The 26641-nt window shown below is 55.5% G+C and overlaps 1 protein-coding gene across 1 annotated transcript; it reads right to left on the reverse strand.

The window, feature by feature from the left end:
- Positions 1-404: 404 nt before the first annotated feature.
- Rab20 (RAB20, member RAS oncogene family) lies at positions 405-18577 on the reverse strand. The gene is made up of 2 exons (XM_003477510.3): positions 18324-18577; positions 405-1341 (listed from the first exon to the last, which is right to left on the reverse strand). Exons 1-2 carry the CDS (start codon positions 18493-18495, stop codon positions 845-847), a joined length of 669 nt encoding a protein of 222 aa, XP_003477558.1. The 5' UTR covers positions 18496-18577; the 3' UTR covers positions 405-844.
- Positions 18578-26641: the final 8064 nt, after the last annotated feature.

Below are 26641 nucleotides of genomic sequence, written 5' to 3' on the forward strand. Positions count from 1 at the left end.
GGGCCAGGAATGCCAGGTGTGGGTGCTCGGAGCAGATGGCACATCAGTAAGAAATATGGGGATTCACACACCTGCGATCCCAGCACTCTGGGAGGCTGATGCAGGAGGACTGCAAGGTCAAGCCCAGCCTGAGTCTTTCAGCAGTTTAGTGAGATACTGTCTCAAAATAAACAACATAAAGGGCTACAGATGCAGCTCAGTGTGAAGGTCCTGGGTTCAGTTCCCAGGGCAGGAGAGCCAGAAAGGAAGGAAGGAGCAAGGGAAGGAGAGAAGAAAGGAGGAGGCAGAAGGACTCATCCAGCCCCGCGGCCTCCAAGCAGGAGCTGTCAGGGTAACAGCTTGGCCCTTTTCTCCTGAAAGACACCAGGGTTTCCGGGCCCAAATCAGCAGTGTCCACACCAGGCTTTTCCCAAAATCGATTTTAATAATCCGAAGGCCATGCTGCTTCCTCTGACATGAAAGTCACTCCTGGCTGTGTATAAACTGGATGTGGAGAGTCACTGCTCTAAGGCAACAAGTACTGGGGTGGGAAGGACCCCAGGACGAGGTGGTGCAGAGAGACTTTTGGGGACAGCGGCAAGGGACAGAGCTGCCAGGTGTAGTGACCCATAGGCACAGGCAGGTGCCACACAGCTGCCCCGACCACAGACTCCATGGCACAAAGATAGCAGTCACAGAGGAGCCATGGGGACACATGGGGCACGGGACAGCAGCACAGGCATCCCAGCTCTGTGGCTAGCATCCATGCACATAGAGGCGGTGACCAGCAGACACCTCCACTCTGCCATCCTCCGTGCGACCCCGATGCCCCACACTCCTCACAGGGAGTCAGTCCCAAGGTGGCTCAGGTGCAGCACCCAGATCTGGTATGTTTGGGGGGCTTCTGGCTAGTGATGTCCACAGTCTCCACCGGCTCCTCAGCCTTGTGCTGCAGGACCATGGGCACCACCATGTCGAACACAGTCTCGAAGAGGAGGTCCACATTGTACCCGGTCTTAGCGCTGGTCTCAAAGCACATCTGCTCAGCAGGCGGCATGTCCTTCTCGTCCAGCATCCTGTACCTGAGGATCTTCTTGTACAGGGCCACTGCGTCCTCCCGCAACACCTCCCGCGACCTGGGACAGGCATGGGGGCCGCCGTTTCCCTCCCTGCCCTGCTCCATGAGGTCCACCTTGTTGCCCACGATGGCGAACAGGCAGTCTTTGCTGGCCGAGTCCGTCAGGCCCAGGAACCTGTCCTCCAGCTCCACCAGGCTCTGCGGGTGCGTCACATCGTAGGTGAGGATGACGGCGGCCGCGCCCCGGCAGTACATGGAGCCCAGGCCATGGAATTGCTCCCGCCCTGGGGAAAGAGGAGACAGAGGTCACCATGTGGGCCTGGAGCCCCCACCACACCACAAAAGGACAGGGCCTGGGGTGGCTGGAGATAGAAGCACCAGGACACCAATGGCCAGGGAAGGGTCTGACTAACCAGGGAAGTGACCCGAGAGCCCGGGCTCCTGGGCGCAGGAAGCAGTTTGCACAAACGGATCACACACACTCCAGTGTTAGCACTCAAACTGGGACTCACTGCCTCCAAGCAGACAGCCCTGCTTCTTCCCCCTGGGACTTCTGGGGGGTTGTTTCATGTGGTTCATGCTGACCTTGAACTCAAAATGTAGCCCAGGCTGACGTCGAACTCATGATGATCCTCCTGCCTCAGCCTCCCATGTGCCCACACACCCACCCCACACCAGCCTTTTCAAAGATGTCTGAGCCTATGATCTTCCCGTGGCTCCTGATTCCCAACATCACCCACTGTGCCATGTTCTACAGCAGCAGGAGGCGACTCTGCCACTGGTCAAGGTGGGGCGGAGAGGTGAGCAGCTAGGGACAGCAGGCACTCAGGCAGCTCCCCAGCTGCCCAGTCCTGGTTACAGCACTGTGACACCGGTGTGCTCTCAGGAGCAGCTGTAGAGAGGAGCTGCAAGGGGAGGCCACCCTGCATGCAACGGAGGTGTTTCCTCCCTACGAAAGTCAGCCACATACCCTGGGCACCGGGCCCAACATGCTAACAGTGGAACACAGAATGGACGTAACCCAAAACAAACCCCCGTCATCCCAGCACGTGGCAGGCTGAGGCAAGAGAACTGTCTCAAGTTCAAAGCCAGCCTGGGCTACACACGAGAGCCTGTCTCAAAACAACTTTAATTAATTAAATTAAAAATGAAAGGCAGAAATGCTTCTGCACTGTCACGAGAGCCAGGATTCTCTTCCTCTGGGTAGCACTCCAGGATCCTGACACTCCTCACAGAGAATACACCAGGGACTTGATTCCAGAAGGCAGTGGCTGGGGACAGCACAAAGCAGGACGGGGCAGGCCAGGAAGCTCCGATGGTCCTGGGAGCATTTTCTTTCCCAAGTCTCTGCCACCATAGTTCACTGGGACAAAGGGAGAACTGTGCTGATGCCTCTGCCTAAAACAATTTTCCGCCTGGTTTTTAAAAATGAAAGAAGGAATTAATCAGCATAGAAAAGCAGAGGTCACCAAGACCAAAGAAAGTAAGAGGAAAGTATCCCAAAGAACGGGCAAACCCTCAGGTCTGTGACCTACTGGCTAATGGCTAACAGCACAGACAGATCCATCAGCTGGCCAGAGAACCAAGCAGCCCGTAGTCCCAGCCTGGACCCTCACACACTGCACTGTGGCACCTGAGATCAGCCCACTCCCTGCTGGAACACAGCTGTGTTCCTATCGGCATGGGGACGGTGTCCCTAACTAGCCAGGGACTTACATCCCATCTGTGCCCCAGATTATGTTATGGTGGTGTCTAGATATCCCCAAAGCCCACAGCCCATAGGTGGGGCTCTCTGGAGCTGGCTAGATTGAGGGTACGAGACACTGCAGCTAAGGGTGTAGTGTTAAAGTAGCCATGGGTTGGTCTGTACTGGGTGTGGGTGGCATCGCCCGAAAGACTTGTGGCTTGAAAGGGGTGAAAGGGAAAGGCAGGCTCCATGCTGCTGCTGCTGCTGCCTCCTGCCTGACCTGCTAGACTGCTGCTCCTCTGCAGTGCCCCTCTGCCACCCCACCCTGCCACGGAGCCAGCAGAGTATAGATGAAGCCTCTGTACATTGTGATCTGAAATAAACCCCTCTCCTCCGACTTGTGAGGGTCAGGTATTTTGTCTCAGCAATGAACAAAGCAACCAGCTATCTCTCTAGCTTTCCAACTCCAACTGTTATTTCTTGTAAACTGGTGCTTTAGTTTTCATTTCTACTATTACTGAAAGTGAAACCCAAGATTCCACATCCACACGTCCAGTGGTTTCCTGCATGCTGGCCGGAAGCCACCTCTCCCACTTTCACTCCACATCCTCTGAGCTGGGCTCGGCCTGGGTGACCCGAGCTCCCGCCCCAAGGTAATGGGCCAGGAGCCCTGGACTTCCTTCGCTCTCTCCCAGACCGGATGCCTAGTTCTCATCCCAGGGCTTCCTTCCCACGGGCGGCCCCGGAGAAGTAGGTAGCTCCACATCCCACTCTGGAGACCGAGAGCCAGGCAGACAACGACCCCAGCTCAGCTAAAGTGGGAGGGCCAGCAGTCCCTCGGTCAGGGCAGTGAGGCCATGGCCGATGTGTGCCGTGCTGGGGGCTGCCCTGGAGAACAGGGGATTGTCCCAAGGCCCAGGGCAGGAATTGCCCTGTCCAGGGGATCCCAGCAGGATCTGCTGGGCCATAAATAGCCAATCATTAAGAAGTGGATACTGATTGTGCCCAGTGTTCCAGGGAAACCAAATCCAGACCAAGGTTATACAGCTGACCAGGCACACCTTGGACCAGCTGCACATTTACAGCAGGTGGCAGGGGTCCAGCCCTGAAGAGGGCCCAGGGCAGGGCCATTGGGCTTCTGGCTCCGCAGTTTCTGCACACATGCAGGTGGGCAGAGCGCTTCCCCCAGGAAAGCCTCTCTGGCACATGGGTCCCAGGGCCACAGGTGACAGTGGCCAGTGTCCCTCTTCCTGAGGTCTCCAAAGTGATCCCCACCAGAAGTGCCACCTGCTGCTCTGGACAGGGTGGTTGAGTAGACCCCCAAAGGAGCCGACTCTGAAGACGGTCTGCGACTCTGAAGACGTGGCTGCTGGGAAAAGTCATCACATGAACTCATGGCTAGCGTGGCTCACCCCTGTCCAGGAAGCCTCGAAAAGTATACTAATTCCCACGAATGTGTTGGCTCAAGCAGGTACTTGTCACAAGAATCTCAAGGCCCCACCACCACGGTCCCATCCACAGGCGTCTGCAGGCTTCCTGGGGCCTGGAAGGCACATGGCCACCCCGATGCCCAGCTCTCTTGGCTCTAGAGGGTGACTCATTTCCAGGCCCCAGGTTGCTTCATCGCAAGCTTTGTCATCCTGAGGGTTGGGGAACAGCCAGGATGCACACAGGAGGAAGAAGCGGAAGTCAGGAGCCCATGGGTGCCCCCACGCCTGCTGCAGAACAGAGCCCCCACCTGCCTGCCTGCCCCAGCTACCCCACCGAGGGGCCCCTAATGCAGTTGTTCAAATCTAGTGACTGGTTGGCCTAGCCCACAGAAGCCACACCATGCTGCCCACAGGTTACGAGCACAGGGTGAGGACTTGGATCCTAGTCCCTGAGGGTCAGCAAGTGGACGCCCCCGGCCAGCCACACTGCACAGGCTCTGGGGGCCCCAGCAGCCTGGTAAAGCAAAAAGACAGGATGATGGTGTGGGCCGGGCTCAGTGGTGCGGGTGACCCCGGTGCAGGCCAGGGCTGGCTCCTGTCCCCAGCCCCAATGCAGAAAGCAGCCAACAGCAGCTCCGGGAACTCGAGGGGCAGAGTGCAGCCCAGCAGAAAAGTAAGACCTGCTGGAAGAAGATCTTGGCAATGGTAAGGAGAAAGGATTTAGAATGAGCACTCCAAAATAAAAGACAGAAGACAGATGTGGTGGGGCCCGCCTGTAATGCCAGCCCTGGAGAGGCAGAAGCAAGAGGATGCCATGAGTTCAAGACCAGCCTGAATTACACAGTGAGACTGGCTCAACCAGCCAAACAAACAGAAAGATAATAGGAAACAGAGATCTTTTGCACATGGGAAGAGGATGAAGAGATGGAAAAGGGAAGGGACATAAAAAGGATGAGGACAAGACCCACTCCCCACTGTCACTGCCATGTACTGCAAACACTCACTGATAAAAAAAGATTTTTGCCAGGTGTCCTTGTGCACACCTGTAATTCCAGGACTCAAGAGGCTGAGGCAGGAGAATGGCCAAGAGTTCATGGCCAACCTGAACTTCACAGTGAGGCCCTCTCTCTCTCAAAAAAGAAAAAAGAACAAATGGTTAAAAATGAAAACCAGAAGGAGCTCTGCGGGTGGCTGAAGTTCTTGGCTGAGGACCCTCACGGCGAGGCCTGGAGCACCCAGGTACGTCTGTGTCTTCTGTGTCTGAGTGCAAGGGCCAGGAAAGCACCCAGGAACATGCTCAGAGGGTAGAGTGGCTGTTCCTGAGCCACAGGAAGCTCGGCCATGAGTCCTCCATGGTCAACAAAGCTGGGCTGGGGGCCTTGCCAGGGCAGCTGTACCCAGACACACACTCCCAGAACCAGAACTAGAACCAGAACTGGAATTGCCAGCCGCCAACAACTCCTACGGGTGACAGTTCACACCCGAGTCAGCTCCCCCAGGCCTCGGGGCCTGGGTTGGGGCCAACAGCACCTGGACATGGTCACCTTCTGTGAGGGCGGGGCATGCTCAGGGAGAGCTCCAGTGAAGCAGCGACCTCTGTGATGTGGTAGCCTCACCAACCCCCAGGCCCCGCACCCAGCCAGAAGCAGGAGTCCCTGAGGCCACTAGGCCTCCTGGCTGGTCTTTCACGGAAGCCCCTGGCAGGCACACTTGCAGCAACATGTCCCTGTCTTGGGACGTCCCTTCAGGATGACGTTGGAGGGGTTGTGTATGTATGGGGGGGGGGCGCACACTTTTTAAATTTTTTTGAGACAGGGTCTTAGTATGTAGTCCAGGCTGGTCTCAAACAGGGAGCCTCCTGCCTCAGCCTCAGGAGTTCTAGGATTACAGTCTTGTGCCATCCAGAGCCCCAGGGTATGGAGGTTTCCCCAGGCCCGGTGACCAGGCAGCTCCACCATTCCTCTGCAGAGAGGCACAGCCTGGGGAACTGTGTGGTGTGAATTTGCCCAGGGACCCCTCCATCCCAGGACTGTCAGCACACAGAGGGGGTGCCTACGGGTCATATGGAAAGGGACTTTCCCGAAAACTGCAACTTTCGTTTTCACCCGGCCAGGCACTTCTCCCTTTCCCGCAGGTTCTTCCTGAAGTGTGTGGAAATCCCCGGCTGAGACCCCAGGCTCCCTGAGGCCATGGGGAGAGCTGGACTCTCCATGGACGCGTCCAGGCATGCATCCCCTGCCAGGCTGCAGGGACTGAACATTCCAAGCATTTCCTGTTCCAAGCGGTATCTTCCTCATGTATCTTTTATTCTATGTTAGTCTCATAAAAGCCAGAATTCCCACAGCCGCCTACCCTTCTGCAGGACTGCACAGTGACCCCAAGAGATAGGCCCCTGCCCTACCCCTTACCCATCTGCAGGACCCTCCCTGGAGGGTCCAGGATCCAGGGATTGGAGACGTCTCTGAGCCCAAGTCCTAAAATCTGGTGACAAGCAACTTAGAAGAGACTACACAGCCTGACTGGTGGAGAGACAAGAGGGAACCCCAGGAGCCAGCCCCCAGATGTCACTTAGCAGCCTCCTTGGAGACTCCAGAAGCCTGCAGTCCCCAGTCCAGCCAGGTGGGGGCGATGCACCCCTAGGGAAAGGGCTGGCTACCAGCCCTGGAGCAGTTTTCAGCCCACTTCTGCCAGTCCCACTCAGCACCTCAAAGCCCTCCCAAGGGGACCGCAGCACACCCTGGATTCTCCAGCCAGCTCCCCTTGCAGCCGCTCACCTCCTCTCTGCGCCCACCGGGGCCAAACGCAGCTTCTCAGCGGTGTGCGAAACCCCACCAGTGCCCCCCTCCAGCCTGGCCTGGTGCCCAAAACAGCTCTCCATGGAGCCGCGCTGTCCCCCAATGCTGTACCTCGGGACCCAGGCCCCACCACAGTGTCTCTGGCAGCTTAAGCCTGAGATGCCCAGGGCTGGTTCCTTCCCTCCTCACAGAGCTGCCATCCATCCATCCATCCATCCATTCATCCATTCATTCATTCTTTCATTCATTCATTCATTCATCCACCCATTCGTAAACGGGGAACAGTGTCTGGTCCCCTGACTCCAGGGCTCAGATCCCCTGAACTGTTAAAAACCAACTGCAGTCAGGCGTGGTGGCACAGACCTGTCATCCCAGCACTCTGGAGGCTGAGGCAACAAAATCACCAAGTTTGAGGTCAGCCTGTGCAATGTAGGAGTTCAAGGCCAGTCAACTACACAGCGAGACCCTGACTCAGAAAACCAAAACCAAACAAACAGAACCACTGAGTGCTGCCGGCTTTGAAAACTCGTGCCACAAGGGCAGGTGAAATGGTTTCTCCTATTTTCATTGCCGGCTGACCTGGGCCACCCACAGAAATGTAAGATGAGGCATTCCTGCCACGAAAAACCAACAGCCACACTGAAATGGAGAAGGGGGACCTGTGTTTTAATACTGTGTTTTATTATTTAACCAATACAGCCAACAACTGAAACGGGAGCCAGGCCATGTTCCCGTACTCACATCCACTGACGCCGCCATTCAGGTGTCGTGGTGTCACTAGGTCCTCAGAGGGACCCCAGGTGCCCAGTTACCTGAGCATCGAGCAGAGCATGGAGCTCGAGGCTCCCAGTGGGCAGGAAGAGGACAGACTGCTGGCGTGATCAAAGTCCAGCCCAAAGGGCCCAGCCCGGTTGAGCCCCATTGCAGCTCCCGGAGGGCCCCACTGCCTCCTCCTCCTCTTTCCATGACTGTTTTTGGAGACGAGGTATCTCTCTGCAGGCCAGGCGGCCTCAAGCTCCCACTGCCTGCTCTTGCAGAGCCACAGCCTAGGCTCAGAAGCTACATGGGCCACCAAGGCCCAGTCTCAGGGCTCCACCCCTGCCCCTGACAGCCAGGCCCTCCTGCAGGAGTCCACGGGCCCAAGGCACACAGGCCAGAATAAACACAACCTCCAGCCACTGACATGGATTAGAACCACTCCCAGTGCCTGGACCTGTGAAGGTGAGCATTCCAGAAATGGGCTCTGCAGAGCTGACTGCTAAGCTGAGTTCACACTAGGTCACCTCACAGAACAGGAGGGAACAGAAGAGACAAAGTGCATAGGCTGGGGGATCCGGGCCCACATGCCCAGATCAAGCGGGCCCGGAAGCTGACTTCCACCTGGACCCTGGGCTTCTGGCCCCAGATCATGGGGAAATCTGTCACTGTGAGCCAGCTTGTGTGCAGAACTTTGTCACAGCCACCGCCACGGGTCACTTGTGCCACTGTGGCACTGTCTGGGTCATAGGTGGAATCCTCCACCTCCCTGCTCAGAACCAGGTGGTAAGAGCCAGACAGAGGAAAAGCAGACCCATCAATGCACGCACTGCGCAGGGGTCACTTGGTTAAGAGGGGTTCACTTTCTTCCCTGCCACCCAGAAGCAGCACAGAGGCCAGGGGGTCAAGAACTCACTCAGTAGCCTGACAAAGGAGAAGTAGTCTCAGGTGACACTGCTTGTGTGACCAATCCCAGGCGCCCCTGAGAGCGAGTCAGCAAAGCCACTTCCCCACAGGGTTCCTGCTGCAGCAAGCACAGGGCAGCAGCGAGCCACCCAGGGTCAAAGTCAATGCAGCCCCACAGTGTGAGGACAATGACCTTATAGGAGAAAGGAATCACCCTGAGCCAGCTCAAGTCCTGGAAAAACACAAGGAGGAGGAGGAGGAGGTCACCTCTAGAATGAGCATCAAGAAAGTACACAGCCCCAGCCCTGACACTGCTGGAGCTCCAGGCTAGGCAAGCCCTGTGAGAATGTCACAGTGGGCCCAGACGAAGCCGGGCCAGGGCTGAGGTGCTTCCACCAAGGACAGGGCTCAGTCCAGGGCTGGGCTCCAAGTGCCATCAGCCTCTGCTCCCATGCCAGGATGGGCAATCCAGAAGACACAACAGACAGGCAACCCGAGACCCAAGGAGGCATGGATCCTCCCTGGGACACAGCTCCTCCTACGGGCAGCACTGACAGGGACCACGTGGGAGCTTCCCGGTTCCCAGAGCCAAGGCTGGGTATGTGGTGCCAGCCCACACCTCCCCCAACGAAGGCTTATCACAACCGCCCCTGTGAGAACAGCCTCCTGAAAAGCCTGTGCCCCACAGTGCCAGGAAGGGTGACAAGGGTCCCAGAGGTAGTGCCACCAAACGGCATGAACGTGGGCAGGACGAGTGTCTGGGGACACTGCATCCACAGGGAAGCCCTCACGCCAAGACTCCTCACCCCAGGGAGAGCCTTCCTCTATGTGCTCCGGCTTGACAACCAGAGGAAAAATAAACGGAGCACCCGTGACCTGCCCTGTGGACCCCTCAGTCGGCCACGGTGCAGACGGGGACGCCAAGCCTGAGACCCCGGACAGAGGTCCTGCAACAGCCTGAAGGTCACACTACGGAAGGAGAGCTTAATTCTGAACTCCCTGTGATCTTTCCAGGCAAGGATTTATTAAAATAACTCAATAATGAAACCAAATCACTCAAAGAAAGCGATGTTCTTTTGCAGTCTCAAATTGAGGGGGAATAGGCAAATAAAAAAATCCGCTTACATAACAGACTTAGCCTCAAAACCAAAGCCCTCATCGGCCAGCACTTTCACCAATCTCTTTTACTTCCACAGACAGTGTGTTGTCCTGTGATAATTAGTTTTAGGCCATCAGCACATAAAATTCGTTGATTTGCTGAAGTCTCTAGTTATTAAAGCAGGAAACAAAAATCCTTTGGGCTTCAAAGCAGACTTGAACTCGCCCTAAAGTCAGGACTGAACCGGAAGTGCCTCGCACTGAGTGAAGCCCTGGCTCCAACCCAGCATTTGGGGGCTCCATCTCGCGCATCCCCTCCTTGTGATGCCCCAACTGGTGCCAAGCCCTGCACCACCAGGCCCAGTGAGAAAGTCCAGGGACCAGATGCACTGCCCGTGGTCTGCTAATTCTGCGCCCCAGGGGTGTGATCAGCCTGTCTCTGGAAACTGGACTTCTCCAGTGATACTGACACATTCAGTCGGTCCCTCCCGCGTCCCCCGGGACCCTCAGGAAAGCCCTGTGTCTACCACAGAGTGGCCAGGACCCCACAGTTGGCACACAAGGGGGCTGCTGGATTTGGGAGGTCGACTCACCCACTTCTCAGTGGACAAACTCCCATCACCCATATGTAAGGACTTGGTAAGACCTTGGTTTATCACATTCAAACATAAAAACACTATGCTGTACATAAAGGTAAAATCTGTATGGTTTTGTTTTGTTTGTTTTTTTGAGACAGAATCTCTCTGTACAGTTCAGGCTGGCCTTGAGCTCACTTTGTAGCCTAGGGTGATCTTGAACTCCCAACAATACTCCTGCCTCAGCCTCCCAAGAGTTGCAATTACAGGCGTGAGCCACCACACTGGGCTTGTTTTGCTTTTTTGAGACAGGGTCTCACTGTCTTTTTTGGGCTGGCTTGCACTCACTATGTAGCCCAAACTGTTCACAAACTCACAGAGATCCTCTTGCCTCAGCCTCCCTAGTGCTTAGATGACAGGTGTGCACAACCACATCCAGTTTAGAGACCCTCACTTGTAATCTTGCAGCTAGAAACACCCCTCCTTGCATTGCTCTGGCTGCATGCAGTGAGTGTTAGGGTGGCTCTGACCTCCAAGTGTTTCTTTCTTGTCTGCCAGCTTCCTGCTCCAGCCTCACACACAGCTATGGGGGGGTCAAGCAGGAGGGCGAGGTGGCTCCCGTCCCGGGCCAGCCTGTCATCAGAGGACCACAGTAGGCACAAGGCCACATGGTGCTCTCCATGCCAGAGGAGATGAGGGACCCAGGACCAGTGGGTGACAGAGATCCATCTCTTCTGGCTTCTGCTCACCTTGGCTGTGACACGATGCTGGTTCGTGCTGGCCAGGGCGCCCCTCTGTCACCTGCGGGGTCACCCCTCCTAAGCAGGCTGTAACAGCTACCAGGCCCCTAAACCCAGGGCATAGAAATGGGACTGGACTGGGCATTTTTGAAAGCAATCCCTACCAGAGAGGCTCTGGAAGGTATCAGTCACTAGAGGCAAACATAGGCCTCTCAGAGTCTGAGACAAGGCTCGAAGATGCATGCACCTGGAGACCCACACAGCACATGGTGCAGTGGGCATCACCTGGCAGAGATAGGAGGGGCTGAGGGCAGGGAAAGGAGCCCGTGTCCTGCAGGGAGGATGGACTCCAAGTGCCCCTGACAGCAATGGACAGAGAGGACACAGTGTCAGTCAGTGAGACAGTCCTGTCTGTCCCCTGCCCCGACTGTGCTGTGGTCAGTGATCACCACATTGACAGCCAAGGGTGTCACTACAATGCTCCCCGAGCCAACACCGGATGCCAGGATGAATATCCTGCAGGACCCAGGAGAGCCACAGTCCAGCCAGTCATAGCCACCAGCAAGCTGCCTCGTGCAGGGGCAAGAAGCAGGTCTGCTGCCCACCACACCTGAGCCAGTCGCACTGGGCTCCCACGCACCTGTGATCCCACGGGCAGCAGAGTCCACCTCTGCCCACTTGCTGTGGGCCAGCACAGCAGGAGGAAGAAAAATATCGCCTACCGTTACAGAGGCACCCGCCAGACCTGTCCTGGGAATCCACCAATTCTCTGTGGTAGGCGTGAGGGCCAATGCCGAGCAGAGCCAGGTGTCATCTGAGGTCAGCCCAGCCCGGCGAGGGGCAGGCAGGGGGCACTCAGGGCCTCTGACTCCAGGGCCAGCCTGGCACCTGTCACACTTTGTCACATCAGTTTTGCCCTCGTCGAATATAGCATGGAAAAGGCTGCAGCCCATCAACCATCCGCTGCTAGGCGGGGTCCTGGACCCTGTTAGACTGGAAGCAGCCTCGGGGCTTTGTATCCTACCCACATCCAGCGTGAAGACACAGCAGTCACAGAAGGGTGCGGCAACACAGTTATCTGAGCACTCGGGAGGCTGAGACAGGAAGACCACCGAAAGTATGAGGTCAGCTGGGCTCCACAGTGAGCTCAAGGCCAGCCTGAACTGGTCAAAAAACAAAACACAAAAACAAAGAAGAAGATGGAGGGGCCTTTTCAGTTTCAGTCTCACTTTAGAATGACGTCACTCCGGCCGGGCATGGTGGTGCAAGCCTGTCATCCCAGCATATGGGAGGCTGAGGCAGGAGGATTCCTGTGAGTTCAAGAACAGCCTGGACTACATGGTGAGATGCCATCTCAAAAAAATATATAATAATGGTAATAATAAGTTCTACAATGAATAGAGAAACATCTACAGAATACAACAGCAGGGTGTATGAACGAGGCATCTTTGGTTAGAATGCCAAACTCCTGGAGACCTAATAATTGTGTCATCTTAAATCATAGACAGCACAGTAAAGGACAGTTCCTGCATCGGGTCTGCAGGCACCAGATGCCAGCACCAGCCTTCCATCCCCAGCAAGAGCTTACTTTGTGTCTGTTTATTTAAGGCCACTTAGACCAGGACTTTCCTAAGACAATGCCCCACCTAAGAATTATCCAAGATTTTTAGTAAAACTCTAATGATTAGGCAGTCATTGGGCATTTAGCAAAGACATACAGGGCCCTACTAAGTTACAGAAATAAAAGATGCAAGCATCTAACAACCCAGGGTTTCCCTGAGACACGGTGATTTTGCCTGTGTTTATACCAAGGCACTTGCCGAAGACAGAGAAAGGCCCACGTGCTTAGGAACTCCCTGGGAGGCTGAGTCAGGACGCTCTGCTATCCACGTGGGGCCTCCAAGGTGGGAGAGCTGGGTTCCTTGGAAGTCACCCTGTCCCTGAGGACAGAGTCCAAAGGCACCCGCTGTGCCTTATCCTGGGTTTTTTAGATTCATGGAAAGTGATGTGGGGGGAGGGGAAGGGCAAGGGCTGGGTAGCTGGGGGGTTCAAGAGTGGGAGCCCCAGAGGAGGCAACCCAGACCCCGCCACACCCACAACTCATCCCAGGGACACAGCCGCCCTGAAAGAAGCTTGGAAGGGAAAGGTCCCTCGTTACTCCTAAAAACTCCTCTTCGCCAAGCAGTGCTAGGCCCTGCGCCTCAGAGTCAGGCACGCTGCAGCCATCACACATGGGCCACTGTCACCACCACACAGGGGCCTGGGTCCCTGGCTGGGCGTGGCAACAGGGATCAGAAAGCCGGGCGCCGACCCCGACCCTCTCCTGATGGAGGGCGTAGAAGCACGGCTGGAAATGCCCCTCACGAGTATATTCAGGTCACAAGCTGGACAACTGGGGCCAGCTCTCTGCCACCCCACATCCCCGCTGGGTCATCGCCCCATGCAGTGCCTGGGACCACACTCCACCGACAATGGCCTCCCTGAACGACAGTGGACAGAAAATGGCGACCACATCCACATAGAGGGCACCAAGGAGCGAGCCTGCCATGCTAGCTCAGCACGCAGAAAGGGCCATGGCAACGAGGACCTGAAACCCCGCAGCCCACCGGGCACAGCAGGACCCTGTCCCACGCCTCCAATCAGCGTCTCCAGGTCTCAGCCGCACCACCCGCCTGCTCTCCAGCACGGAGGGTCTGCCGTGATCTGTCCTGCATCTACCATCCAGGGTTCACAGCTGCAACAACAGGGACAGCAGGGGAAAGAGCTCTGTCCCATCTTCTGGCATGAGACTGGAGACTTCTGGCCCACACTGGAGACTGAGGCGGGCAATCGCCACCAGTTCCAGGCCAGCCCCGGCTCCTCAGTGAGTTCCAGGCATAGCGAGAGCCTGACCCCCACCTCGAGAAAAGAACCCTGGGTTAAAATTCCACTGTGAGGGCCAGGGGTTTAGCTCAGCAGTGTAAGCACCTTGCTGGCAAGCAAGATGTTGTGAGTTCAATACCCGGTACCAAAAAAAAAAATTTTGCTGCAAGCTGGAACGGATTCCCTGAGTTGCAGGTTTCTGCCCCCAGGGAAGTTCAGGAAAGAGCTGCCCAGACACCACTCGCCCTGGGCGACCAGTTTCTCCTAGACGCACCTGCCCACCCATACCACACTTTCAACACAGGGTGGGCACATGGCACCCTGCACCTGAAGTCACCACTGCCCCTGGCCCTGTTCCCTCCTCAGGACCTGCCCCATGAAGCAGAGACCAAAGACTGCGTATGGAGCCAGAAATTGAGCCTTGTCACTGCTGGACAAGGCTTCTGCAAGCTCCTATACCTATGAAAAAGCATTTCTCTCCGCCACGTGGCCTGACCAGGAGTCAGCAAACCTCTGCCGGGGCTATGGGCTGCAACCAGTGACACAGTGCATGATGTGGCCTTGCACTGACAAAGCTTTATTGACAACTGGAGGCAAATGTGCACCCATGCCAGACCACAGAGCAAGACATCACCTCCCAGGCGGCGTCCTCTTAATGATACAACTACCAGGCCAGGTTTCACCGTGAAAAGACTCCAAAGCTCCTAGTCAGGCGTGGCAGTGCATTCCTGTAACCCCAGCATTCCAGAGGCTGAGGCAGGAGCATCCCAGCTGAGGCCAGCCTGAGCTACGCAGTGAGTTCGCATAGTAAGTGCCCCGTCCACAGCACTGCACCATCTCCACCTGTACCTGTACCACCCGCCATGTCCCTGTCCATTCCCTCACCCATGTCCTGGGACACATCTGTCCTCCCTGGCCCCGGCCCTCAGCGGTCCAGCCCAGGAGGAAAGGGGTCAAGGGGTGCCAAGTGACACAGCTTTTCCGTTCCCACTCCCAGCACAAGGGTTTCACCACCAATTTCACAAATGAAACTGCAGCATCACCTCCTTGGTGCCACCGAAGCTGCTCAGCAAGAGAAAGGACTTCAGCTCTCAGTTCCGCATCTCAGCCCCCACACCCACACAGACTCAGGCCAAGAGGCTGCTAGGAAACCTGGGTCAGACAGCAGGGGCTCCCTGCTCCAGCCTGGGCTCCCTGGCAATTGTCACCAAGAACTTGGGGACAGCTGCATCCCCTTACGGGGACCTTTCTGGGCCTTGGGGACAGTGCTGCCAGTACCTCCAGGAGGACCAGCTGGCACTCGGCGTGGGGCTTGGTACTGGGCCAGCTGTGAGTGTGGGAATCACAGTGTCCGGGCACTGTGGCTGCAAGACGCAGCCGGCCCCAAGAAAACGCAGCTTTCACTCCACCCCACCCCAGCCCACTTCCATACTGCCTGCAGCCTCCAGTTTGTACTTTTTTGTTCACCTGTGTTTGAGACAGCGTCCCGCTCCATAGGTCAGGCCGGCCTTAAACTCACTGTGTAGCCCAGGCTGACCCTGAATTCACAGCACTCCTCCTGCCTCAGCCTCCTGAGTGCTAGGACCCCAGGTATGTGCTCCTTGCCTGTGTTGCAGGAAGAGTGCCCTCCATGGCCTGGGCAGCAGGCAGAGGCCAGGCCCAGGGTAGGGCGATGGGCCAACCCCAAGGCCAGGTGCCCGCAGCCTCAGTGAGATCTGCACTTGGCACAGATTGGGAGAGCAGGAACAGCAGGCTAGACATGCTACTGGGCACAGCTACAGGCAGAAAGGGTCATGGCACGGGGGCGGAGGACAGAGACGCATGCCAAAGCTCGGCGGACTTTGTCCAGCAGCCACAAGAAGAGGCAAAACCCTGGCAACTGAGCTTCACGTACAGATGAGATTTCTAAGCAAGTGCTGGAGGCGCGGCCCAGCTTCCCTGGCTGTTTTGTTCTGTTTTTGAGACAGGATCTCCCTGTGTATTCCAAGCTGAAATCCAACTCTTATGTAGCCTAGCTAACCTCGAATTCATGGTGCTCCTTCTGCCTCAGCCTCCCAGATGCACCACTGATCCGGCTTCTGCTTGCTGTTTATAGCAAAATGCAGGAGAGAAAGATGGAGGAAGAAGTTTCTGGCACACAGGACTGGGGCTGACTGCCTGGGGACCCTCTTTTTCGGGCCCCCAGGACTAAAGACCAGAGAAGCCCCCCTACCGGGGGCTCTCAGAGAAACGGGCACATGACCATCTGTCTGCTCACCCCAAACTTATAGCCACTCTGCATGCAACGTGCACACCCCTGTACCCAGGACCCCACACTCAGAGCCAAGCAGGAAGCCAGGCGGGGACAGGCTGAGAGTGAGCTGTTCTGCTCCCCTGGCTCCCCAAGGGGCAGGACCGGAGGCAACAGGAGGCAGATTCTGCTCCCCGAGGGGCAAGGACAGGAGGAGCTAGCTGTCTCATAGTCTGTGCAGCCACCTCCTCCCACCTGGGGGCAGATCTCAGTGCCAAGTGAGATAAGGTGCCTGTGCAGTGGGGAGTCCGTCTTGGGCCCCAAGTCCTGCTGCCCTGTCCCCTGGACACAGGCACGGAAACTTTGCCCCCAACCTGTTCTTCCTGCCACCAGTCCAGTCCCCGCCCCACCAGAACAGTGCAAATCTGGTTCCTGGCCAAGCGTGCCTCCTTTCAGCTGCCTCCTGGGCTCTGGGAAATTACAGAAAGCACCTTAGCAATGTGTGGGCAGTGAGCAGCACTCCAGAACTAGACAAAGCAGGAAAAGCTAAGCCTCTGAGAGCCCACACTTCTAGCCAGGTGTGAAGGTGACCTCAGCACTCAGGGGGCGGAAGCAGAAAGACCATCTCAAATTCAAGGCCAGCCAGAGGAAGACCTGTCTCACAAAAAAGATCACAGGTCACTTCCGAATTCCGAACCTGGAATCTTGAAAACGTACTATTCCTGTCTCCTTTCTCTCCAAATGTCAGGTCATCCCAAGCAAGTCCCCAGGAGGCAGGCGGCCTGCAGGTGACCTTGGCTGCCCCCAGCAGGCCTCCCCCACAAGGATGGCCTGAGAGTGGGAGGGACCAGGCCCTGGCTGTGCAGTTCCAGGAACCGGAAGGCAGCCACAAAACTGGCCAGGAAACGAGTGTCCAACCAGGAGGAGGCCATTGCATAGGTGCTGTTGCAAAACCCTGCTGTGACGTCCCCACACTGCCGGGGAAGCAACTGGGTGCGGTCACACTGTCACTCCGTGCATGCTGACATGGGGATGGGCTCCAGCACCACATGCCAGCTCCAGCCCCGGGGTAGCCTTGCAGGGTCTCCCTGAGGGTCCCTGGCACCAATCCTGCATAGTCCCCCAGGAACCAAGGGCAGCAGGGAGGCCCAGTCAGGCAGAAAGAGGCACTACAACAGTGCAGGAGGCTGAGGCAGGAGGACCCCACGAGTTCAAGGCCAGCCTGGGCTACATAGTGAGATCCTATCTCCAAAAGAAAGGGAAAAAACCACTGGAAACACGTTGGCCCCCATGTTCAAGACCAAGATAACAAAAACTACACCACCGAAGAGAACACGTGGGGGCAGGGAGCTGTGGGCACCCAGTGGACCTCATCAGCTCGGCTTTAAAGACAGTGCTGTTCAGATATCACACACTGAGCAGATCAGGGCTCCAGGACAGCAACGAGAAACCGGCTTGACCTCCAAGCAACACGGCACTGACCTCACACTCCCCAGAACAGCAGTAGCAGCCCTGGGTGTCTCCACTCACTCAAGTCCGCATTCCCTCCCAGGAGACACTCCCCTACCCCCACCCCCGCACACATCCCCAGCCTGAAGACACAGAAAAGCTCAGCCGAAAACCCAAACCGCGCAGCCCTAAGTTACCCACAGGCACAGGGCACAGGAACAGCACACCCTAAAACCCTAGGACCTGGCTTCGGAACCCTCCACAAACTCAGGCCGCTCCGCACGTGCGCCGGTCTACAGTCACCGCAGAACACAAACACTGAAGTGCCACGAGGGGGGGGGGGGGGGAGGGCTCCGCTCTGCCGCGAGGCTCAGCTCCGTGCCTCAGTTTCACCTTTTGGAAAAACAGGCTTCTCTTCCAGCACCATACAGGCTGAGGGCCACTGTGAAGGGCAGATGAGTGCCCCTGGGTTCCTCGGCAACCGGAGAAGCAGCGGACAGAGTGACACAGGTCTGTGATCCCAGCACTCCAAGAGGCTGAGGCAGGAGGATTTCGAGTTCAGCCCAGTCTGGGCAACTTAGAGATTTAGGGAACTCTGCCTCCAAATAAACAGTTTAAAAAAAAAAAAAAAACGCGGACTAGGGATGTCGCTCAGTGCGAAGGCCCCGGTCCAGTGAGCAGACCCCAAAATAAAGCACGCAGGGCTAGAGACGGGAACCCCAGGAGGCCGCCGCTCACCCGCGGTGTCCCACAGGGACAGGTGCAGCGAGCGCCAGGGCTTCAGGTAGAAGGCGCCGCCCACGGTGCTGACCGAGTCGGGGAAGCGCCGCTCAGTGTAGCGCCGCAGCAGCGAGGTCTTCCCCACGCTCGCGCCGCCCAGCAGTACCACCTTGGCGTCCGGGCGCCGCATGTCGCTAGTTGACCCGGCGCGGACAGGACTAGGAAGCGCGGTCCGCCCGGCGCCCGCCCCGGCCACATCCTACGCCGCCCGCGGGCCACGCCCTGGCTACCCCCTCGGTCGACCACGCCCCCGAATAGGCCACGCCCCTGTCGCTTCCCGGTCACTCCCACGGCTCGGCCACTTCCCGGCCACGCCCACGGCTCGGCCACCCACCCGACTGCGGGGCGGAGGACTCAAAACTCAGTCCCGGGCCGGGGATTTAGCTCAGCGGCATGTGAGCGCCTGCCTTGCAAGCAGGCAGTCGTGAGTTCGATCCCTGGTGCCGATAAAAAGGAAAAAGACAAAAAAAAAAAAAAAAAATAGACTCAGTCCCGCCGCCCGGACACCTTCCCCGCCCCAATTCCCCGCTCGGTCTTTCCCCGGCACCGGGGAGCAGCTCCCCTCTCCTTTTTATACTTCTATTTTGAGACAAGATCTCTGCCCAATCCCTGAGTCGCCGCGGACCCTCCTGCCTCAACCTCCCCAGTGCTGGGATTCCCGGCCTGCGCTCACACACCCCCCCCTCCCCCGCTCCCCAGCCCAGGGACTCACCGCCTCCCCAAGTGGTGAGACCCTGGGAGGCGACACGGGACCAGAGGGGACAGCGGAGACTAGGCCTGGTCTGGGACCCTCCCTCACGGTCGGGGAGCGCCATGGTGCAGGGCCACCAGCAGGAGCCTGAACCTGGCCCTGCCCACCAACGCTCACGGTCACCCCAGACGCAGGTCAGCGCGTCTGGGCAGCGCACTTGGGCAGGCTGGGAAGGGGTTCCTGTCCTCAGGGGGAGGATCCGGGCCTCCCTGCGGACCCTGGTGAAAACACCTGTCCTCCGTGCCTGCCCCACTGCCCTGCCTGTCCACGGCAAGCGCCGCTCGCTCTGCTCTCTGTCCCTGCTGAGTCCCAACCTTCCAGGTACAGGAGATCCGAGCCGCTGGCCACTGCTGACCAGGATGGGTGAAGCTGGGCTTCCCCTGCTTTCCCGCGCCCATGAAGAAGCCTCTGACCTGCGGGTGGAGAGTCCCAGAGCTTGGAGGTTAACCACACCCCAGAACCCTTCAGGGGTGCCCCGCTGGCGCCCTTTACAGATGACTTTCCTCTGGAACGGCTGGGAGTACCACGCTTGGGTGCTTTAAAAACTTGGCTGGGGGAAATGTAGCTTGGGTGTGGTGGTGCACCCCTGTCTTCCCAGGGCTTGGAGACTGAGGCAGGAAGACCCCCACAAGTTGGAAGCCAGCTTGGGCGACAAAGCCAGCTCAAGGCCAGCCCGAATTACTTATTTTTGAGAGCTGTCTCAAAAACCAAAATAAAATCCCTAGGCCAAGCGTGTTGGCCCACACTCAGGAGACCGAGGCAAGAGGATCACTGTGAGTTCAAGGCCAGCCTGAGCTACAGAGCAAGAAACAAGCAAGAAAGAAAGCCTACAAAAATACATGTGCTGGGCTGGAGACTTAGCTCAGAGGCATAAGCACCTGCCTTGCAAAGCAGGCGGTCGTGAGTTCGATCCCCAGTACCGATTTTTAAAAAAAAATACATGTGCTAAAACAAAATAAGACATTTCCACAGAAATGATGCAAAGCTAAATGGCAGTGGAGAAAGTCTATATTTCATAACCTATTGATTAAATTGTGTATTTCTCAGAGATCTCCTTAAACTGTAAACTGTTGTACAGATGGACTTTACATTATGAAGCAAATAAAAATGTGAAACAAAACTAGAAGGTTTGTGTGGAGAAAAATTAGACACACACTAAGCGATGGGTGGTTGGTGTGAATTCTAAGTGAAGCAGGGCTGACGTGTTTCCTGGTTTGTTTTTTGTTTTGTTTTGTTTTTGTGGGGATTTTTTTGTTTTGTCAGTTTTTTGAGACCAGGTCTTGCCTATGTATTCAGTCTGGCCTTGAACTCACTGTGTAGCCCAGGCTGGCCTCGAACTGGCAGCAACTCCCTGCCTCAGCCTCCTAGCACCGGCGCGTGTGTCTTTTAATCTCTTCATTGCACAAGCGTCCTTTTATCTGCACAGAGATAAAAGTTGCTTATCTGTGGGTGTGCATCGTAGATAGACAGAGGGCAGATAGGGTGGGCTGGGGGAGGAGAAAGGTGGGAAAGAAAGCTTTTTAATTTAAAACGCCTGTTAGAAATTTTGTATTTACAGAAAAACTGAGCTGAAAATGCAGTGGGGTTTTTTTTTTAAGGAGGAAAGGTTCATATTTTTCAAATCCACTTTATTTCCAGGAGAAACAAAGAAGAAAAAAAACTAAATTTCAAAACCCATCAACCAGGGGGCAACAATGGTACATACATTGTACATTGTCATCCCCAAATCATTCACCCAGAGCACAAGACATCTGCATTCAATTTTCTGAACAATACAGGCGCAGATCTTTCTCTTCAGTGAACTCAGAGAAGTAGTATAACCATTTTAACTGTTTTTATATACATATACATGTACATATGTTGTTTCAGATTCTTACACTGAATACGATGTTTACACATGTGTGTCTTATTTATTTCACTAATGATTATGGTCTCAAGTTGCATCCATTTACCTATAAAAGTCTCCAGTTTATCTTTCTTTGTGGCTGAGTAGTACTCCATTGTTTAAAAATGCCACATCTTTTTTATCCATTCCTCAGCCAATAGGCATTTCAATTGTTTCCAAGATCTGCCTATTACAAACTGTGCTACTATAAACATGGGTGCTCACATGTCACTGTGGTATGATGTTTTTAATTCTTTTGGGAATACACCCAGAAGGAAAATAACTCGGTGGAGTGGGACCTATAGTCCTAGTGAGGTGAGTTTATGAACAACAACTTAGGAATCCAAGCAGCCAAATTGACAAATTTGGAATTTAATTAACTGAGTTCAAGACCACTCATATTCAGATCCCCCAGTTCAGGGTTCAAACAAGTGGCCCCAAACTGGAAAGTTACAGCTTTTAAAAGACAGAATCAAAAAAGACATCCTGTTGGAAACAGTTTAGCTCAAATCTTTCATTAATTTTCAGTTGACACCTGTATCCTGCTGCTTTTGTTGAGCAGGGTAATTTTTCTTTTTTTTTTTAATCTTTTTTTTTTTTTTGTCTTTTTCCTTTTTTATTGGTACCAGGGATCGAACTCATGACTGCCTGCTTGCAAGGCAGGCACTTATGCCGCTGAGCTAAATCCCCAGCCCCCAAGCAGGGTAATTTTTCTCCTGTGGGTGCAGCTCATTCTACTTTTCTCATGGGACTTATATCCTGAGTAATTTTCCATTTTCCTGAATACAGGACATCAGTTAAATGCGGAGCTCAAGATGGCATCAGTTATGCCAGGCTACAACACTAGTGTTTTGAGGATTCTCCACTCTATTTTCTGCAGTAGTTGCACTAGCCTTGAAAATGCATTTTAATCCTCCTATTTCTTTTTTTGTTTTTGTTTTGTTTTGTTTTGTTTAATCCGTCCCAGGGATCAAACTCACAATTGTGCGCTTGCAAGGCAGGCGCTTATTCTGCTGAGCTAAATCCCCAGCCCCCCCTCCTAATTCTTGTGGCACCCCAATTTGTGTGTTTTGTTTTTGTTTCTGTTTTTGAATTGGTCTCACTGTGCAGCCCAGGCTGGTCTTGAACTCACAGCATCCTCCTGCCTCAGCCTCCTAGAGGGCCAGGATCACAAGCACAGGCACCACATGCCACTCGCCCTGTTACTAACATCTTTACACCTGTGGGCCGAATGTACACCAAAGCAGCTGTGGGAAGCCCTTCCTGTAGTACCACAGTGAGCCCCAACACAGTGCAGGGTGAGGGCCCGGACGAAGCACATGGGGTGGCCACGGCTCTGCCTGCCCACCTGTGCTCCCTGCAGCCTCAGCGTTCGGTGGTGTCTTAGTCACTCCACCTTTCCAGGAGGTGAAGCTTCATAGCTCTTACCTCTGGCTTCTTTTCACTTAATCCTCTCCCAGCTCGGTATGGCGGTGCACAACTGTAGAACTAGCCTCGAAGAGGCTGAGGCAGGAGGATGGCAAGTTGGAGCCCAGCCTGGATGATTTAGCCACTTAGTAATAGCCTGTCTCAGAATGAAAGAGAAAAAGGGGTTGGGGTGATGCTCAGTGCAGAGGCCCTGGGTCCCGACCCTTTGCTACTAAACAAACTTTGGGGTGTGCATCTCACGGGTCTCTCTGCTGCTGTGGAGCCAGGGCTGGTGCAGAGCCGGCTCCGGGAGAGTGGAGCGTGGCCGCATTTCACTTCTCACTCCTGATGCTTGATTCTGCTGCCCTGTAAGGGGAAGCAGAGAGGAATGAGGGAAGCCAACAATGATCCCTGCCCAATGGTCAGCACCTGGCTGGCCCTGGACATCGCCCAGGCCCCCGGTGGCTGGGCTCCTGCTCCCCCTGGAGGTGGAGTTGACATCACCAAGCCCACACTCACGGGTGGGCTTGGCCTTTGTGGCCAAGGATTTAGGGACATCCTTGCTACAGACCCTTGGGGCACAGAGGGACTCCCGCTGCCTGAGGGCTCCCGCAGCTGAGGCCCATCCCAGCCACCAAGTCACCCTGGAGGGGGGAGCTTGAAAGTGTTTTTGCCCAGACAGGACACTGTAACCGGTGAAGCCTTAGAGGCGGAACCAAGGAGCTCCTATCTCCCCCACCCCTATGAATTTACCTGTGACTCCATCTTCCCCGCCCCCTAGGAATTTACCTATGGTGCCAAACTAGAACCAATGGGCTACCTGTGCATCCCTGATGCCCCCTTAAGGTTCCACCCCAAACCGAGGCTACTTACATACCCACCACGCCAAGTGTCCACCAGAGAGAAAGCCGGACTCCAGGGGTCGGGGGTTTTGGTTTTCTCTGTGTTCTCAGAATAAAGGCCTCTTTTGTTTTATACTTCTCATCTTTTGGATATAATCTTATCAGAGCCCATGCCATCCTGCAATTTCATCAGAGCCTCAGGCTCTAGGGAAGGTGGCCTGCGACTAAAATGTCGCTTGGGGCTTCCTGCATTACTGCCAGGGACCCCTAGTGGCTGGGACAAGGCAGCAAGGGCAACTTGGAGGGCTGCTCCTGAGGCTGGGCACTGCCACTTCCTGCAGCAGCTCTGGCCTCCTCTCCTCAGGGTCTTTACCAGGTGTAATCAAGAACACAGCGACAGCTGCCACTGAGTGCCACCCAAAGGAAGAGCAGCTCGCAAGAAACTGACACCTGCATCCTCCTCTTCCTCAGTCACCAGATCTGGCTCTATGCAACTTCGGGCTCTTCCCAAAGTCACAGCAACCACGAGAGGGAAACACTTTGCATCCACCGAGGACGTGGAAGCTGCCAAGACAGCACAGCTTTAGACACCCAGACAGAGGAGTCCAGAGCTTCTGCAGGAAGTGGCAGGGACGACCGGACGAGCCTGTCTGAAGTGAGGGGAGGGATTGGGCGGGCTCATGGCACATTTTGATGCTGAGACCCTGTACCTTTGGCCCACGCTGCCTGCATACAGTGACTTCTCTAGATCCATTTTGCTGAATGTGAATTGCTCTTCCTACAGCTGCAGACATCTGTCCAGCCACTGGATGCTGGGGCTGGGTCCACCTTGGGGCTCTGTTTCTCCCTGCACCCCTGCCGCCACTGTGGTTTCCGCTGAGTCCCTTCCCAAGTGCCTGTCAGCTGGCTGCACACCTCTGGGTGAGGGGACTTCAGTCTTGTGACAGACACAGGCCTCTGCCATGGGGGTTTAGGGTTTGCAGTGCTAGGTAATAAGACAACAAAAGACAGAGCTGGGGAATGAGAGAAGCCAGCAGTGAGCTGCAGATAGCTCAGTGCTTTGCGATGGAGAAGTTGGTCGCCCCATGCCTGTCACAGCCCAGCACAAGGCCTCCTGACAACTGAAAACAGGTTGGCCAGGGCTGAGGACCACCTGGACTGGCCCCAGCGGGAGGCCATTTGAGGGCTCATGCGCCCCCTGCTGGAGGCAGACCAGGAACATCCTGAACCAGAGTCAGGCGGCTGGATCCTGGTCTCAGTCCTAGGGTTCTCCTGAGACTGTCAGCCTGTACCCCACTCAGGACGTGGATGTGGGCAGAAAAGGACTCCTTGTCCTTTGTCACCCACACCCTGCTGTGATACCAGCAACTCCACTAGTGTGTCACGATCCAGTCACTGCGGTGACTCCCTTGGGCCCTCCTGGGGCTTGGACCCAGGACCTGACCCCCAGCAGGACATCTGGAGGGCTTGCTCTAGGGCTCCTGGGATTGAATCCGTGCAGCAGTTTGCGGCGTAGACCCACCCAGCTACTGCCTGGCAAGCCAGACATGGGGGCAGAAGGTGGGAACAGGGATCTGTCTTCCCAGCCCTGCCCAAGGCCACTCGCCTGTTGCCTGTTGAGGCCCATTTGTGTCCTCCAAAGCCTGGCTGAAGTATTCTGGCTGCCGCCTTGTGTGCCCATTGGGCAGCGGGAGAGGAGCTAGCTGAGGGGAGGCTGCAGGACCAGGAGCTGGCACCAACTGAGGAGTCAGGGTAGGTGCGGGTGCAGAGGGCAGAAGTTTCTACCCTGTCTCAAAATGACAAAATAATAATAATAGTAATAATAATATTTGCATTACTGTTTTTGCAGTACAGGAATAGGCCCAAATCCAGGGCCTTGTGCACCCTAGCAACTGCATGCACTGCCGCTAAGCTGCACCCCAGACCTGTCGTATTTTAATTTTTGAGACAGGGTCTCACTGTGCACCCAGGCTGGCCTAAACTCACAGCGATCCTCCCACTGGGATTACAGGTGTGCACCTCCACACTCAGCTTCGCCTTATTTTTCCAAAGTCATTTTTTAAAATGAATCAAAGGAGTTGATCAGATGTGAACACCACACCTCCTGACTTAACTTTGAAAGCCTTGTCACTCATGTCAGACACAGAACAGAGCCACTGTGACAAAGAGGACCTCATGGTGAGGGTAGCTTATCCAGGATAAAGACCAGTGTGGGGTTAGCAGCCGTCCCACAGAGCGCAGGGCTCAGAAGCAAGTGGAGGAGAAAGTCGGAAATGGACCGCTCTGGGGCTCGGCACCGATCCACAGCGTTACTGATCTGTCTCGAGTTTGCACAAGATTCATTGCTCTGAAGCTCTTAGTCTGGAATGCTCGGTTATAAGGAGGACCGAGGCCAGTGGGGCCCTGATATCTATGCAAGGAGAAACTGTGGGGAGTCAAAGCTCATAGGAAGAAGTCCTTCAGATAGCCAGTGCCTGTCATCCAGCACCCGGGAGACTGGGGCAGGAGGATCACCAGGAGTCTGAGACCAACCCAGGCTGCACAGTGAGTTCAAGGCAGCATGAACTACCTAGGGAGACCCTGTCTCAAAAAACAAGCACAAAAAACACATAAAACTCTCTCGAGTGTGCGTAAGAGCTTTCCATCGCTCTGCAAACTTAATTTGAGGATCCTGAGGGTGAGTCTGTTTGTTTCCCCTCACATGAGAGCTGCCAGGTGAACTGTGTATGAAGTATCTCCTCTCCTTTCTTTCCTTCCTCCCTCCCTCTCTTCCTCCTCTCTGCCTCTCTCTCCACTCAGTGTTGAATCCAGAGCCTCTCACTGGCTGAGGGGCAGTAAATTGCTGAGTTAATAAATTTCCCAAGCTGGACTTGAACTTTCGATCGTCCCGCCTCAACCTGCCAGAGTGCTAAGGTTCCAGGTGTGGGGCCCTCAGGACAGCTGCACTGTTTTCTTTACAACAGGCCAGGCCAGCGATGAGGTCCAGGGACGGTTCGGGAAGGTCCCCATGCCTCATCTCCACCTGCTGCACAGGGGCCCAGATCAGGGCTCATGACTGCCTGTCCTGAGTGCTAATTAAGTCACCAGCGTCTTAGTTACTTTCTGGCTGCTGAGACACAGGATCCACACAGTGAAGGAAGAGACGTTCATTTCTGGTCACAGCCTGCTGGCTCTAAGGCAGGGCAGCCAGGCAGCGGGCACAGAGAAAATACAGTAGACAGCAGGGTGGGCGGGAGGCAGTGGTGGTAGCAGGGACCCTGCCTCCCTCGCTTGCTTTGTGGCCATCCAGTGGGTGTTGGTGTCATGCAGGCCCAGGGTGGGCCTCCCACAACCCACCCAGGATTTGCTAATCCCACCAGCGGACCAACTCAGCCCCCCACACCTTGCCTCA

This window comes from Cavia porcellus, unplaced genomic scaffold (genome assembly GCF_034190915.1).
Source record: "Cavia porcellus strain 051 isolate PalLab524CR breed Dunkin Hartley unplaced genomic scaffold, mCavPor4.1 scaffold_4, whole genome shotgun sequence".
Lineage (NCBI taxonomy): Eukaryota > Metazoa > Chordata > Mammalia > Rodentia > Caviidae > Cavia > Cavia porcellus.